Source organism: Apium graveolens, chromosome 6 (genome assembly GCF_009905375.1).
Source record: "Apium graveolens cultivar Ventura chromosome 6, ASM990537v1, whole genome shotgun sequence".
Classification (NCBI taxonomy): Eukaryota; Viridiplantae; Streptophyta; class Magnoliopsida; order Apiales; family Apiaceae; genus Apium; species Apium graveolens.
Window position 1 is genome coordinate 244,505,654 of NC_133652.1, and position 17,696 is coordinate 244,523,349.

The 17,696-nt window shown below is 32.4% G+C and overlaps 1 protein-coding gene across 1 annotated transcript; it reads left to right on the forward strand.

Moving 5' to 3' along the window:
• Positions 1 to 9,785: 9,785 nt before the first annotated feature.
• LOC141665849 (uncharacterized) lies at positions 9,786 to 11,768 on the forward strand. Its single transcript, XM_074471835.1, has 7 exons — positions 9,786 to 9,935; positions 10,026 to 10,314; positions 10,835 to 10,916; positions 11,024 to 11,156; positions 11,243 to 11,397; positions 11,494 to 11,614; positions 11,700 to 11,768. Exons 1-7 carry the CDS (start codon positions 9,786 to 9,788, stop codon positions 11,766 to 11,768), a joined length of 999 nt encoding a protein of 332 aa, XP_074327936.1.
• The last annotated feature ends 5,928 nt before the right edge of the window (positions 11,769 to 17,696 follow it).

Here is a 17,696-nt window from a genome sequence, read left to right on the forward strand (position 1 = left end):
AGAAAGAATTGGCTAAAAGAACAAAAAGGAAACTGGATATTGTTGACAAGGAATTGGAAGATCAATTTCCTAAGGAACCCACACCAGCTACAACTCAAGCATCAAAGCCCTCTGTGGTATTTGAAGATATAAGGGTGGTGGATCCCTACAGGAATATTCATGGTGAACCTATTGTGCCCAAGGATGAACCAATAGAAAGGGATAACATACCAATTCCTGACTTCAGTCTACCAAACCTTAGCAAGCCAAAAAGAACAAAGTCAAGGGCAGTCAAGAAAGTGAAGCTGTCACCTCTCAAATCCAAATCTGTAGTTAAAGCTCAACCCAAAGTCAACAAGGGAGACTACTTGTACTTGTGTGACATCAAAGAATTTTCTGATCTAAACCTCTATCTGGATGAACTGGATGAAGTGAGGGGAATTGATGCATACAGAAACCTACCTGAAAGGTTAGTGTTCAAGTACAAAGGAGGAAGGGAGATTCAGTGGCCACTTCACAGGATTCTTCAAGAGAGCCAAGCTGTACTGATTAAAGTTTATTCATCCTTCAAGAAGAACTTTGGATTCAATGTCACTGCAAGAAGACTAGTATTGAAGAAGATTGAAGAACTAAGGAGTGTTAGAGCTAAAGATGCACTCCCAAAAACTCTAATCATCCCATACACAGGGAAAATAGTGCATCTAAGGCCCTACTGGCTGATGGAGTTCATGGATGACAAAGGTGTGAGAAGATTCTTCAGATTTGAAGACCAATTGAGCATCTCTAGCAATGAGACTCTCTTGGAAATTCAAGGAAAGCTAAATCTCTCAGAATCTGATGAACTGGAATTCCACAGGCAGCTCTAAAATCAGATTGATGAAAACAACAGAAAGCTTGGAAGAAGATCCAGACCTTCAAGAAACTAGAAAAATCTGCTCAGGCTCGAGGAGCATCTTGAAATGACTGTGAGCCAAAACTTTGTACATTTTGATTATTTGAAGCACTTTCAGTATTATCTACTTTTCTTTAAGGCTATATGTTTAGGATGTTTTGTTATCATCAAGTATCTCTTAATTTATGGCTACAATTCCAGTAGACATAAATTGGGGGAGATTGTTGTGCATATGTTGTGTACTTGATGATTACATAAACAAAACACCTAAGTAGATTTTACTTGGTGAAATAATGTAGCACTCGACGGATAAGAATTATAGTCCCGACGGATAACTCATTATAGTCCCGACGGATGATGACTTATTATCCATCGAGTGAGTAGCTTATGTAATAATGAGTCTGTAGCACATTTCTGCATACACCTTTGTATAGATTCTGTAGTAGCATATAAGTCTTGTTGACTTTAACTAGATATGCAGGATAGGTTGATTAATTGTACATAGATGATGTCTTGTAATTTTGCATAAGTGAAATGACGTCAAGTGCCTGATTGCTATCCGACGGATAATCTACAAAGCACCCGACGGATGATCAACAATCCAACGGATGATCATTAACTCGACGGATGATCATGAACCTAACGGATAAAGAATTCAAACATCATTTGACAGTGACAACTGGTCACATCCATCGAGATGTATGCAAACGGAATGAGGAAGCCTATTAACTGGGTAATAGAGAACAAAGTAGCAAAGGATAAAGACTGATAGTTTTTATAATGATTCTATCTTTTGACTTTGTAATCTTGGTAATATATAAACCAAGAAGTAGCAAATAAAAAAAGGATCTGAGATACATATAGAGAAACATTTGTAAGCAGAATTCTTAGCATTTCTCTGTATTCTCAGTAGTTCAACATTTGTAAGCAACTGTGTTCATTACACAGAGTTCTCTCGATATAATATATATCTCTGGTGGAATTGTTTAAATCCACCAGAAAGTTTTTAAAGACTCTTGTTTTTTATTACTTATGTTTTGATTCACTTAAGTCTTTTATTCCGCATTGTGCTAATCAAAATACTTATATTTGTATTTGAGTTTGAACATTTTTATTTTAAGAAAAAGGTTCAAGAATTCCATTCAACCCCCCTTCTGATAAAATCTGTTCGAAGTGTGATGCTGTCATGTGGAATCACGAAAAAAACAATAAGAGTTCTCTTAATAAGCCACCAACATTTTCTCTTTGTTGTAAAAATGGTCAAGTCGTACTGGATAAGGAGAAACAGCCTCCTGAACCTCTGGCTACTCTCCTTACCGGTGGTGTTCATTTTAAGCATTTGAAACAAAACATAAGGTTTTACAACTGCATGTTTGCCATGAGTTCTACTAGAGGAAAGATTGACCATTCAATAAATAGAGGTGGTGCGCCATATTGCTTCAAGGTCCAAGGTGTTAATTACCACAATATAGGAAGTCTGGTCCCAACTGACGATAACACTCCAAAGTTTTGTCAGCTTTATATCTATGACACAGAGGAAGAAATCAACAACATGATCAATACAGTTAATGGTGGTAGTGATGCTGTTAATGAAGAATTTGTATAATCTTTGTTGCATATGTTGGATGAGCATAACAGGTTGGTTAAAGGTTTTCGTATGGCTCGTGAAAGGGTTAGGCAAAATGCAGTAGATGAGTTTAAATTGGTTCTGATTTCATCGAGTTCAGCAGGTGGCAGACCAAATCACATTGCTCCATCAAATGAGGTAGCAGGATTGATTGTTACTTCTCCTTAGGCAAAAGGCTGTCGAGATACTGTCATTGATTCTAGAGTTGACGGATTACAGAGGATTTTTGAGACCGATCCACGTTTCATGCAACTTCAATATCCATTATTTTTCCCTCACGGAGATATTATATATTACCGTGAGATCCCATTAAATAGACCTGTGAAGCATTCTAAGAGAGACGTAGAAGTTACCGAATCTGAAGATCATGACGAAAAAGGTGCTAGAGAGTATATTACAATGAGAGAGTTTTATAATTATAAACTAATGATACGTCTTTCAGAAGGTACAAATTTGCTATTTAACAGAAGTATAATTTCTCATTCAGCTGTTCAACTTTGTGATAATTAGTTTATATTCGATTCATTTATACCTTTTACTGTAACAGGTTTGACACCACATCTTGGAGGTCGTTTATGGCAGCAATATGTTGTGGATGCTTTCACCGAAATTGAGCAGTACAAATTGGACTAGATTAAAGACCATCAAACTACTATAAGATCTGATCTCTACCATAATATCAGAGATGCAATGCAAAAGGGAGATAGAAATCCATCCAATATTGGTAAAGCAATCATTCTTCCCGCTTCATTCACCGGATGTAAGCGCTATATGACTCAGTATTTTAAAGACTCATTAGCAATATGTCGAACTTTAGGACATCCTTCATTGTTCCTTACTATGACCACTAATACAAAATGGCCCGAAATTCAGCGTATGTTAAAACATATGCCTGGTGTTGATGTTGCTGATGCACCTGAAGTTATAGCCAGAGTCTTTTAAAATGAAGGTTGATCAACTTATAGATATGATTAAAAAGAAAAATTGTTTTGGCAGATGTATAGGAGGTATAATTTTCGCTAAGTTTTTTTATACTCACACAATTATTCCTAAATTGTTATATCAAAATGCACTTTTAGTATATATTTTGCCTAGTACTAATCATTTTTCTAAAATATTTCCATAGTGATGCATGTAATTGAATTCCAGAAGCGTGGATTGCTTCACGCTCATATATTAATTTGATTGCACCCCGACGATAAACCTAAAATAACTGAGCAAATTGATAAAATGGTATCAGCTGAAATTCCCGATCCAGAAATTGATCCAGTTGGATATAATGCCGTGAGCAATTATATGATCCACGGACCATGTGGTTCTGGTTATACTAAATCTTCATGCATGGTCAAAGGCAACTGTATAAAGCATTTTCCTAAGCGGTATTTTCATTAAGTTCCTTAAATTATAAATACTTTACTTTATTAATACCTCCAGTTTTATTACCAGATTATTTACAATTTTAAATATGTTTTGTTACAGGTATAATTCTCATACATTTTTTGATGAGTGTGGATTCCCCATATATAAAAGAAGGAGGACTGGAATTACCATTAACAAGAAGGGGGTCAATCTTGATAATCGCTTTGTTGTCCCATTCAATCGTGATCTTTTGGTGCATTTTCAATGTCACATAAATCTGGAGATTTGCAATAATTCAAGATCATTAAAGTACCTTTTCAAATACTGTCTAAAGGGTCATGACACGACAATAATGTGTTTGAGGAAAACACGTACAGGTACTTCTGCAACAATCCTAAAAAAAGCACCAAAAGGTCCGATTGATGAGGTAAAACATTATTTGGATGGGAGATATGTTTGCGCGTCAGAAACATCTTGGAGGATATTTGCTTTTGACATTCATTCCCATTGGCCATCGGTAGAGAGGTTACCGATACATTTACCAGGAGAGAAGCATGTTTCGTTTAAGGCTGGAGATGTCTTGGAGGATGTTTTCGACAAGGCAATATCAAAAAAAACCAAGTTAGAAGCATGGTTTGATGCAAATCAGACTTTCCCAAATACGAGGAATTATAGTTATTCTGAATTTCCAAATAAATTTACTTGGCATCCTCGACCTGGTATCTGGAAAGAAAGGAAAAGATGAGATGTTATTGGGAGACTCTCTGAAGTGCATTCATCAAGTGGTGAACTATTATATCTCCGCATGTTGTTACTTAGGAAAAAAGGTTCCAGGTCTTTTGAAGATCTTAAAACTGTTAATAACCACATCCACGAAACATTCAAGGAAGCATGTGCGGCCCTTGGTCTTCTATAAAATGATAACCAATGGCATGAAACAATTGCCGAGAACTCCCATACATCATTCCCTCCACAGTTACGTGCAATGTTTGTTAATATTTTGGCATATAGTCCTATTTCAGATCCACTTAGACTTTGGGAAGCTAATTGGTAATGTATGTCAGACGATATTCTCATCATCAGGCGACATATGCTTAATGATCCTCATCTATACCTATCAGACGAAGATTTGAAGAATTATGCACTTGCTGGTTTATATCTCATTATCATACTACCTGAATAATTAACATAATTCTGTTTTAGATATTATATGTAGTATACTTTTAAACTAACATAACACTTCATATATATTTTTGCCCGCAGAAATTGAAAAATTGTTTAATGACATCGGGAAGAGTTTGAAGGATTACGCGACAATACCATTTCCAAGTGAAGTTTATTTTAGCAATGCTATTAACAGACTACTCCAAGAAGAAACTTCATATGATAAAGAAGAACTGAAAATTTTGAATGAAAAGAATCATGGAATGCTCAACCCTGAATAGAAGAACGTTTACGATTCTATCATACAAAATGTTTATAATAAGGTGAGTGGTGTTTTCTTTGTATATGGAAGTGGAAGATGCGGCAAAACATTTCTGTGGCAGACATTATGTTGTCGCCTTCGTTCAGAAGGAAAGATTGTGCTTCCTGTTGCCTCATGTGGAATAGCAGCCGTATTGTTTACTGGTGGTAGAACTGCACATTCAAGATTCCATATTCCTTTGAAACTTGATCAGGACAGTACAACCAGAATCAGACATGGAACCGATATTGCAGAATTAATTAAAAAAATGATTTGATCATTTGGGATGAAGCGCCAATGTAACATCGTCATGCCTTTGAATCTGTTGACTGTTCTTGGAGGGATATAATGTCTGCTTTTGACAAAAGGAGAGCAAATAAGCCATTTGATGGTATCACATTAGTTTTTGGCGGAGATTATAGGCAGATTTTACCCGTGATTCCAAAGGCATCCAGAGCTGAAGTAGTAGGTTTCACCCTTAATAAATCAAAGATTTGGGAATTTTGCCAAGTATTTTTACTTAAGCAAAATATGCGGTTTCATGCAGGAAATACATAAATAGAGAATAAGGTTATAGCGGATTTCAGTAAATGGCAGCTTTTAGTTGGTGATGGTAAAGTTGAGAACTTTAGTCCTAATGCAGACAATAGTGAAATGCTAATAAAGATTCCAGATCAATATGTTGTTCATACCACGCAAAATCCTATAAAAAGTCTTTTTGAAATTACTTACCCGGATTTTCTAAGAAACATGTCTTCACATTCTTATCTAAGATCAAGAGCTATCCTAACACCAACTAATGTTGTGGTGGACGACATCAATAACAACATTCTTGAGAAAATTCCTGGAACTCTACACACATATCTTAGTCAGGATTCAATTAACGATGCTGGTGATGAAGATAATGAATTTAGATCAGCATTTCCAGTAGAGTACCTGAACTCATTAAATATGCCTTGCATTCCTAAGCACGAGTTAAATATAAAGGTTGGCGTCGTTGTCATGCTTATGAGAAATTTAAATCAAATTATGGGATTGTGTAACGGCACGCGAATGATTGTGACATCCTGCAAGAAGAATAGTATTGAGTGTGAAATATTATGCGGATCCCATGTTGGCTCAAAACATTTGATCCCGAGGATAGAGATGATTCCAACAGATACCAGCTGGCCTTCTGAGTTTAAAAGAATTCAGTTCCCACTCCAGATTTGTTATGTAATGACAATTAATAAGAGCCAGGGCCAATCACTTGACACAGTTGGTCTATACCTTCCCAGAGCAGTGTTTTCTCATGGACATGTCTACGTTGCCATCTCAAGAGTTACAAGACCAGAAGGTCTCCACATTCTCATCGACAGTGATGATGGTACCACCACAAATATTACATCAAATGTAGTCTATGAAGAAGTATTTTACAACCTACCGAGTATAAATGATGAGAATGTATCAGATTAGTTATTTGTATTGCACATTTACAATCCTGACTAAGTTACTCATCATTTTATTATAATTGGTAGTTTGAGAAATTATTTGTTATTAAATTAGAATTACATCAGGTCATATTGCTTATTGATGCTTATATGCGAAGTAAAAGGCAGATTCTCGAATAGTTTTTTATGCATATCAAATTCTCAATATAATTAGATGTGATATGTTTTATATTGATAAGGAGATATTATGATAATCAGAGAAGATTATGGGATAACAATAATATCTATCAGATAACTAACTCATATTTAAATATTTGTTTAATATCACGTTTATGTTACTAATTGATCTTCTATTTTAACATAATCTTTTTTTCCATGCTAATATTAGTGTATTTTGTTAAGGATCATCATACAACTCTAATAAATATCTATTGATTGAGATTTTTATGGACTAATTATCAGCCTATCACCTTAACTATAAAGATAGTGTATATCTTTATTAAAAATACAGCCGATTGTCTTAAACGCTCCATACATTGAGATTTTTTTTGCTATATATCCAACTCACAAACTAATTTCAGAGTTCATATGGAAGAACATCCAAGTATAATTACAATTCATTACCTCTTTGTTGATATGAACATTTAACATACTCCTTTTTTGATAACATCTATTAACTTTTTCATTACTCAGATATGCAGGACCATCATCATTTATCCAATCTGGATGATAATCATACTGCTTGGACTTTGAAGGTCCGTGTGACAAGAATGTGGGTATCAACTAATCGACAAGGTATTTTAGTCAGGCACAATCTTATTCTATTGGACTGTGAGATTTGATTGAATAACTATATGACTTATACCACATCTATGATTGTGTTTTCCAGCCTCTATCCTAAGATTTTCTTTTTTGCAGAATAATCACATACTTGCAATTGTTCCACCAGCTCTTTGGAATTTGTTTGCCTCTATCATTAATCCTGGCACATTATTACGTATCAGAAATGTTCAGGTTCTTCCAGCTGCTGGGTTTTTGAGGCCTGTACGTTCTGCAAATTATATCATGTTTCTTCCCATCACTGTGGTGGTGTTGGAACCTGAGGAAATTTTGAGTATACCGCGCCATAAATTTGACTTGGTTCCTGTGACGCTCCTATATAATTCTCTTCATTGTTCTGCTCTCGATGAGCTTCCTATTTATTCCACTGGTATTGCATATTAAATTTTAGAACAAATCGCTTACAATCTGTTGTTTTTAACTTTAAGTTTATTGTTGTAGATGTTATTGGAATTGTTGAACTCCTGCAACCAGTACAATCTATTATGACAAGATTTGGTGAAAAGGAAGTGTTACGCTTCAGATATTCAGATGGCGTGTAAGACTTTTCCATAAAATTTTTGACAATTATAAAAATACTACGCCATCCTCCAATTTTCATATTTTACGTATTAACACTATTGAACATCCATAAGTTTTTGACGTTTTATTATATTCATTTTAGGAGGGTCATCCAAGTGTGTTTTAGCGGTTCTTTGCCAACAAATTTTGAATCATTGTACCAAGTTACTGAAATTGAACCCAAAATTGTGATTCTGGCATCTGTTAGAGTCTTTATGTATCGAGGTTAATGTCTTATTTTTATATTAAAAACCTTTAAAATCGTAAGCCTTCTCATAAGTTATAGAATTTCTTCTAGCTCTTAAATAATATATATTTTTCGCTCTTAAAAACAGGAAGAGCGCAGATCAGCAATATTCCGTCAACAAAGCTTTTTGTCAATCTTGATTATCCTGATGTCTTTTATTTGAGGCAGAGGTAACTAAATATAAATTATATATTTTTGATTTTTACATCATTTTTTTCATATATACGCTTATAATTTTTACATACTTTGTAATATAGGTTGATGGACATTTGACAAATCCAAATTTGACGCTGCAGAACCATTCCCGTCAACGAAGCTTGAAGACATTTTATTTTTACTGCATTTCTATTAAATTGATGAGACATGTCATTTTTCAATTATTGGAATACTGATAAACTTCCTGATTCAACCGCATTGTCGTATTTGTTTTTATTAAACTTATTTACCACGCTATGGATTATTTTATAATTTCCGTGTAAAACATAATTCTCTCAGTATTTGTCTTTATTAAATGTTGGAACAATTTTGATCATATTATCTCAACTCAACAGTTTAAATAAATACATTAATTTAATATGTATATTCTAAAGTTCTGAAAAAGATGTTATAATTCCATTTCAAAAGAATCAAACAAATTATGTTATAAATATTCATATCATTTTCATATCTTATGCATATTTTTAAATGAATTAGAGAAACAGACAGAGTTATGAACAAAAATATACAAGTTGATAAAAGAAAATGGAATTAATAACACTTTGATTGTGATGATTGGATTAATTTAATTGATTAACCTTAATTAACTAATTAACTCAAAATTTAAAATTTAATATTCCGTTACATCTAAATTGTACTTATATATTTAAGAATTATATTGAATAGATAGGAAGATAATTGATGATTAATAAGATAATCATTCAGGATTATATTATTGTCGGTCTTTATCGTACATATTTAAAAAAAAGTATCAATTAGCATGAACTTACCAGATTGAATAAGATAATTGATGAATAATTAGAGAATCAATCAGGACCATATTGTTGGCAGTCTTTATCATACAGTTAAAATAGAGTATCAATTAGAATCAATTTACCAGTTTGAATAGTAATCATAACCTATCAAGTTGCATATATTATTTGCAAATGCATTTAAATTTCATGCCTTGAGATAAACATCAAACATACTCTGACACTAAAAATAAAACTTTAGGTTTCCTCTCAATTTGTTCTCTCTAAAAACATCATCGATTGGTAGGAACTGATCTAATATGTTAACATTATTTCTTCATCGTGCATGCTGTCAATTTTTGTTAATATTTTGTAGGCTTTAATTCCTCAATTGTTAATGTTTGACACTTTGTTTAATTGACTTAAACAAAAGCTTCAATGGAGTCTGTAGTATTCAATCTTATTGAAGACCTTGATCAATCGAGTACCAATTGGAAGATTAAGGCTAGAGTAACTAGGATGTGGACCAGCGTTAGCTCTGAGAATGGATCAGTCAAAGGATATAATGTCATTCTGCTTGATGATGATGTAAGTCTTATGTTCTAAAATTTTAGTATGGTATTACGTAAAATCCTACCTTCTTTTGTATACCAAATGTAACATCCTTTTTTGTTTTAGAATAATCACGTCCATGCATTTGCTTATCCCAATATTTGGAATGGATTCAAAACTCCGGTGATTGAAGGAGGCGTTTATGTTTTTGACCAATTTTCTGTGAAAGATGCTGTCGGTAATCTGAAGCCTGTACAAGCTGATATCTGCATCAGATTTTCACAACATACTACGGTCACCGCTGTTGAAGACGATGGCATGATTCCTGCCTACAAATTCAAATTTCTGGATTTAGGTGATCTTTTTGCTGAGGCTAGCAAATATCAGCCACATCAACAGTCCGAATTTGCTATAGGTGACCTTAATATAATACTCTTTTGGTTCAGATTATTAGTTTTTTAAAATGCGTACCTTAATATTTCACTGCATTTTATCTTTCACTAAATTAAATATATTGCTCTGTTTAATTTAGATGTAATTGGAGTTATTGAGGATTTTTAACCTCTAACGGAACTTGACACAAAATTTGGCATGCGAGACATTGTCAAATTAAGGATTTGTGATTCCAGGTTTGTCGAATGTTTTAATATTTATCCTGTAATTTTTATTATTTTCTGAGTCCGCCTCTAATGTGGAAGTTTTATATCCTGATATATGTTCATTTTTCAATATAGTAATCAGCATAAAGTCAGTGTTTGGGGAGATCTTGCTGTGTAGGCCAATAACATTTATACTAAGGAACTCCAGTCTCCAATCATTGCAATAATAACGAGCACAAAAGTTACAACTTTCATGAGTAAGTTCTCTTTAACTACTTAGTATAAATGACCTTGACATTATACAACATTTTCCTGAACTATATTGCTTTGATTTAGATACTGTACAAATTGGTACTTTGCCATCTTCAAAATTGTACCTCAACCTAGATGATGAATCTGTGACTGATATGAGGATGAGGTACTACGATTAAGAATTATAATAATTACATAATTATAGCACATTTGCATGTTTAATAACAGTTGATAGGAGGCTGAGTTAATAAACATCAATGTTTACCTTTGTAGATTGAAGGAGGAGGGATATTTGTCAAAGAGAGAAAAATATCTTAAGGCGGCAAAATCTGAATTTGTTCAAACCTTTATGGAAAGAATGACATTAAAGGATCTCAATGAAAAGCTGACATATGATGACTTAAAGGTTTTATAACCTTTATAAAATTTGCACGACACAACCATATTGAATATGATTTATTTTTAAATCTGAACTTTTTTCACTTCAAACAGAAAAGGATATACACCACGTTCTCAGTTGTTAAGGTGGATGAGGATGTAGCATGGTGGTTTTACAGTTATAACAAATGTCAACAAGAGGTTGAGTGGCTTGACATGAGATTTCGATGTAATAATTGCCCTCGCATAATTCCGGTTGCCCCTAAAAGGTAGAACAAATTAGAGTTATATCAAAAATTTATTATGCTTTACTCTGTATTAAAGTCAACTTTCAATATTTATCACATAATTCCTTATAAATTCAGGTTTCGTATCATGGTCCTTGCCGAAGATGATACATTTTCATGTAATGTTATGCTCATGGACCGAGCTGTTAGAAGGATTGTTGGCACAAGTGCAGCAAAAGCGTATAATGATTTTGAGAAGGTATACATTCATTACAACAAAGCAGATCCAATGTAATGTTCTAAATTATCAATTAAAGTGTTTAATAATTATTACATTGTCTCAGGCTCCTGAAGAAGGCCTTCCTCAGGTACTTAAAGATTTGGTTGGAAAGGAAGTCACTGTCATTATTTAGTTGAACAAAGCAAATGTAACTGAGGATAGTACCATATTTGATGCAAATGACATATTTGACACGATTATGCGGAGTCCAAGTCCATCTGAATTTGCACATATATCAGAATCTTCCTCCATCAACTTTTCCGTTAATGTAAGTTTGGTTTTTATATGTTATAATACTCGAACAATTATAATTTTATAACTTTTAGTCTTCCAACAAATCTTTATAAAGCGTAATTATTTTTGTGTTAGTCTATCGATCTTGATGCCATTGATCATACTCCAGGCTCTGCAAAATCAGTTACCAAAAAAAATTAAAAAGGTAAGATACATTTATGCATTGTATTTTGTTTTTTTGCATTAAATCACTTACATTTCGTTCATTAATTATCCTCATAAGTTGTTAGATAAGTTGTTTTTCTACGTTAAATTTAAAGGATTACATATTGGTTTTGGTTCTTGACATAAGTCTGAGTTACATTACAATTTGATATGAATTGATTGGTATAAATATATTAATAAGTACCTATATTCTATAAGTTTTTCGTTTATTTTGGTCATATTCTAAGAATTTTTAATTTAATAAAATTTGCAGGAGAAGTAATACAGCAGTTTATCACTCAATTATTTTGCTTGATGTTATGTACGAAAGCTGGATTGAATTGGTGTTTAGCATTTCTGAATTTCGTTTTAAATAATGACCATTATCAAGTTGTGATCATCATATTCTACCTTTCATAAATTTGTTTTCCGGAATTGATGCAAATGAATTTTGCAGATTGGACAAGTTGTACATACTATGATCCAGTTTCTTTCAATTTTCAGAATTTCTATAATAATTTCCTTCAATACTTTATATCATTATTAAGGATTGCTTCATATATTTATCTATGCAATCCGGTACTTAGATTACTGTTTTTAGTTTTCTTTAATTCTATCCGTTGTACAAATTATTAAACTTAAGATATAAAAGATTGACCAATTATTTATACTCCACAAGTACTCAATCAAACTTTTCGTTGATAACATTTTAACGCTATAGTTTTTCGAGAGTTATGAATAAATGTTTTATTTACTACATGAACTCAATAGAAATTTAATTTGAACGGTACGGAAGACAATAAAATTTAGATGCATAATACAAATTTAAACCAATAAAATCCATAAGATTAATACATCATCTTTCAGACATAAAGTACTCGATCACATTCATCTACTTTCCAATTTAATAGAGATTACACACACTATTCGATAACTATATCGAATATTAAGTCTTCTTGATGAAAAGTAAAAACCAAGGTATTGTCTTTTTCCAGCTCATTATCTATTGTAAATTAGTTCCATCCAGCAGAGCATCGAGGCAATCCAGTAGAACACACTACCTTAACATTCCATGTTAAAAGCCCCCTCCTCAAGGTTACATTTTCACCATTTATCCATCTCCTACCATTTGGCTGTATAGCTGTTGGGATATACTGCAAAAAAATATCATTTTTGAATTAATTAGCCACAACACAAGTGAACTTTATATTTTATTTGTGAAAATATTGTAGGTGAATTGAAGGATTAGTGTAACAATACCGCTCCATGACATGTGTTGTTCATATTTGAAGTTGTCAGCGTTGTGGTGAACTGCATCACCATTACTTATCATTTTCCTCATCAATTACACCCTCTTCTACAACATCTTCTGATGCTCCTTCAATATCCATATCAAAGATTTCTTCTTCTTCCTGCATCCTGCTTCAGGAATTTCTGCAGCATCATCAGCCTCTTCTTTAATATTAATGTCAACAATCTGTTCTATTTTCGCAATCCACCTTCAAGCTCTTCATTAACATATGCAGACAATTAAGAAAATATATTAAGATGAATATTTTCATAAATAGCTTCTCCATTATTAGCGAATGAGTGCATTGCTTCAATAAGTCTTAACATTTTAATAAGAATATTATATGACTAATATTTGGTATCCTAATTACCAGACAAATTAAATGATATGCAGTACTTAAAGTATTACCATTTCTTGATGAACATCTGACAGGTAATTTTTCAATTTTTGAACTATAAAAAATGACAGTGTCAAACTTACCAGATCCTCTGTAGGTAAGCAACATAAAATCCTTCCTCTCGAACATTTTGTCATTGACTAGCTCCAGTAGATCAGAAATCTTCCCAGTAGATTCAGAGTACTGACAATTGTATATCATTCCATTATTTAACATCAACTGTACTTTGACAGGTATTAACTGTCCAAAAGAGGTGTGAAACTTTTCTGGTATGGTCTGTCACAAGCATCATAAGTATCACTAGGTTTAAAAGTTAGTAATGCTACAAAAAAGAGATACTGATCATAGTGCGGGAAAATAATGATTAGGAAATTTAAAGCTTACTATTACTCCAGAGTCTACTGCATCGCCAATACCAAATACCATGAACTTGCAATCAATTCCACTTACTGTATCTATAAATTAAATATCATTATCCAATTTTAGTCATAATAAATAATGGAAATTAAAATTCTCTCTCAAAACAAATAAGTAAAAACTTTGTATAAATATGCATTTACCTCTAGAAGATAAATGCGACCGGGAAGCGAGTCTTGCAGAAGTATAATCTACTTCAATTGCATCAGGATTTAGTGCACAGACCATAAATTGTCCCAGGTCCTCATGCTTGAAAATCAGAATTGGAGCTGAATACCTGCTAACTTCTTTCAAGAACCATGTAAGCTTTACAAAACTATGGTCTTCCTGTGAATATTTGACATCAAATTCACGACCATTTGGTAACCGAAACCAAACTTTTTTTGGCATCACGCTTGCAAATGTTGTAGCCAACCTCTCTGCTAATTTCTGTATAAATCAGTTAAATTTTAAAAAACTAATTAGTAAACCATACTTGCAGCAATCTATAGATTAGAAAAATTAATATGTTAAATTTGTACAATATTAAATAAAAAACTTACCACTACATTTTGTACATAGTTACCGGATTTAAGAATCACAATAAACTCTGGAAGTTTGGATACAGATTTATCTACCTAATAATTACAGGAACAAAAGATAATTATTTTTAAATTTAAAAAACCATTTAACTTGATTGTATTAATATGAATTGATATGATTACATACCATCTTCTCCTTCTGCTTCAATTTCAAATTTTATTAAGTAATATTTACATCCTTTATTAGTGACAACCAACTACAAAATTCATGCAATGGATTGATCTCATCTGCTTCTTCCATTAAAAGACCTTTTCCTCTTTCTCCGTCATCAAATTTATGTTCAATCTCCATATCTATAAAATATGTAATTACGAAACATATGTCCCAATAAGTATATATTTAAAATCATAAAGATTTTAAGACATTGATAAGTGACACACCTTCACCTGAATCCAAATGAACCTGTAGAAACCAATCTTTTCCAATCATCTCTTTTCCTCTAATACGCCTTTTCAAATAATCAATCTCTAATCCATCTTCCTGAAATATCCTGGCTGAAATGATATCACTATCATCCATTGTAAATAAAAGTGTATCTCTTTCGCGGAAATGAAATATCCTTAGCACATATCCAAGGCAGTAAAAATATCCATTTGCCGAGTTGTATGAAACGAAAGATTCATGCTCTTCAAGCAAGATTTTCATTATTTTCACGAGCTTTTCACTGTATTTGTACTGCACCAAACTTGGTACAACCTTGGAAAAAATAATAAACAATGCAATGTTTACAGATTACACATAAAAATACAAACACAAAACAAACACACAAACATATAGACTCTATTATATATACAGCCTTTTCGATTAAATCAAATAAAAAACTACTTACAAAACCTCCACATGCCAGAGTATCTTTAGAGACGATTTTCAGAAATTATTTTGGCGCAAACAAGTTTCCTAACATAAAAAATAAAATAATTTATAAGTTTGTAATATTGTAGAATATCCATAATTGAATCAGTTTAAATATAGAATTTAAAGTAGTTAATTTATCACATTACCTCTATCAAGATCTTTCTCATAAACATCATGTTTATAGATGCAAACATTCACATTGTTCACATTTTCTATATCATTATGCATCATGTACTTCACTATAGAATCATCAATTTCAAGTCCTGTGTCTGATACAAAATCAGACCAGCCTTTCCTAAATCTGCAATAGCCTCCAACCCTCTCCACCTCATATTTCCATTCCTTAGTGGTAAACCTCAGACTGACAGAGTTTCCATATTTGAAGTTTTTGTAGAAATTCTATGTTCCTGACTTTATTGTCTGTCATATATGCAAAAATTTGTTCAGGTATCCAGCATATACACACTGGTATTAAAGTATGAATGCGACCTGATATGGAAAATAATTGCAAATATATCTTACCAGATCAATCCCATCACCTTGCAAGTCTGCACTATTTACGCAAATACGGTAAGCTTCAGTTTTGTTCAGGAAACCATCATAAACTAACATAGCAACAGATTTCTGAAACTGAATGTTTCCATAGACAACCATGAATTCTTCGTCTTTCCATTCCGGTTTATTTAACATCCACTCATTTGGTTCTATCGTCGGGTAGTTTATCTCAATTGCAGCTTACTTATATATCTTAACATTAAAGACCCCATCTCCATGATAATCAAATAAAACAAGATTATATATCGTAATTCCATAAAACTCCATAAAGCGAGCAAGACCACATATTTTTCCGATTTCTGAATCATATCGAGCACGCCATTTATGTGTTTTACAATATATCTTCAAGCCAGTTGGAATTCTTCCACCACAAACACTTTTAAAATCCTCTGGCACTCTTGATCAAGTACCATTAAATCAAATACATTTAAAAATAAACATAAATTTGACACTATATAGATTAACGCTGTAAAATATACACTTACAAAGTGCCTAAAATCAGAGAATTCTACATTTGCTGCCAAAAAGCTACATATACTCTCTTCATTATCTGTACAGTTAGTATTATGTTAATGTACCTAAATAAATGCAGTATATACATTTTAGGTTAAATTTTTACCTAAATTAAATTTGACATTCTTCGCTCTAGAACTGGATCCTTTCTTCATCTGTAATTACATAATAAATTTGTTCCAATCAATATAAAGCACGTTATTTTACTTAGATATTACATGCATGAGATTCAAATCAAAGATTTTACAAGAACACTACATGTATAGGATACAAAACTTGAGAATTACACGAATTTGAGCAAGTAATGTTCTTAAATTCTATATAACATTAATCAATTAAGTTAAGGTGTGTATACTTTAAAATTCTATCAATCAAGCAATATAATCTCAAGTTCTAACACTGATTCATGGTTCCATTGCATATATATACTGTATGAAAGAAAGATAAACTATATACAAAGAATCGATTCATACCTCCATTGTAGAGAAAAAGTTTGATTCTACCGAAAGTGCTGTCTCCTTGGTGAAAAGAAGTTACTTTTTGCTTGAAGAAGTTGAGAATCCCAAAGTCACGGTAGTTTTCTTATCTGGGCTTCTTTTAAGACAATACTTTGATTTTATGTCGGCTTCTTTTAATACAGGAGTTTAACATATCCCAAAGTCAACTTATTTGGGTTGTTTGAGTTTTTCAATTCTTTTGATATTTTCTCCTCTTTTATAATTTAAAAAAAACTATTTTTACAAAATAGTGTTATATATTATATTTTAATATAAGTGGGTTTTTGTATTATTTTGATTTTAAAATAAAATATTGCAATAAATTGTATGTTATGTAATATTTGCTGGATCTTTTTAAAAAGTATTTAATTAAAAAAAATATTTACTCAGTTTTGTTGTACAAATTATTAAAATATTGACTACTAAAAACGTAAAAGAGAAATGTTAAAATATGAGTTAAGAGACTTTTAATTGGTTAAAATGTGAGAGAAAGAAAACTAAAATAAAATACTGAGA

Bases quoted from the DNA above. Each gene is read 5' to 3' on its own strand.
- LOC141665849 (XM_074471835.1), top strand. From the start codon at position 9,786: ATGGAGTCTGTAGTATTCAATCTTATTGAAGACCTTGATCAATCGAGT. The intron at 10,917-11,023 runs GTACTACGATTA...TTACCTTTGTAG, and splicing joins GTGACTGATATGAGGATGAG to ATTGAAGGAGGAGGGATATT. The intron at 11,398-11,493 runs GTAGAACAAATT...TTATAAATTCAG, and splicing joins ATTCCGGTTGCCCCTAAAAG to GTTTCGTATCATGGTCCTTG.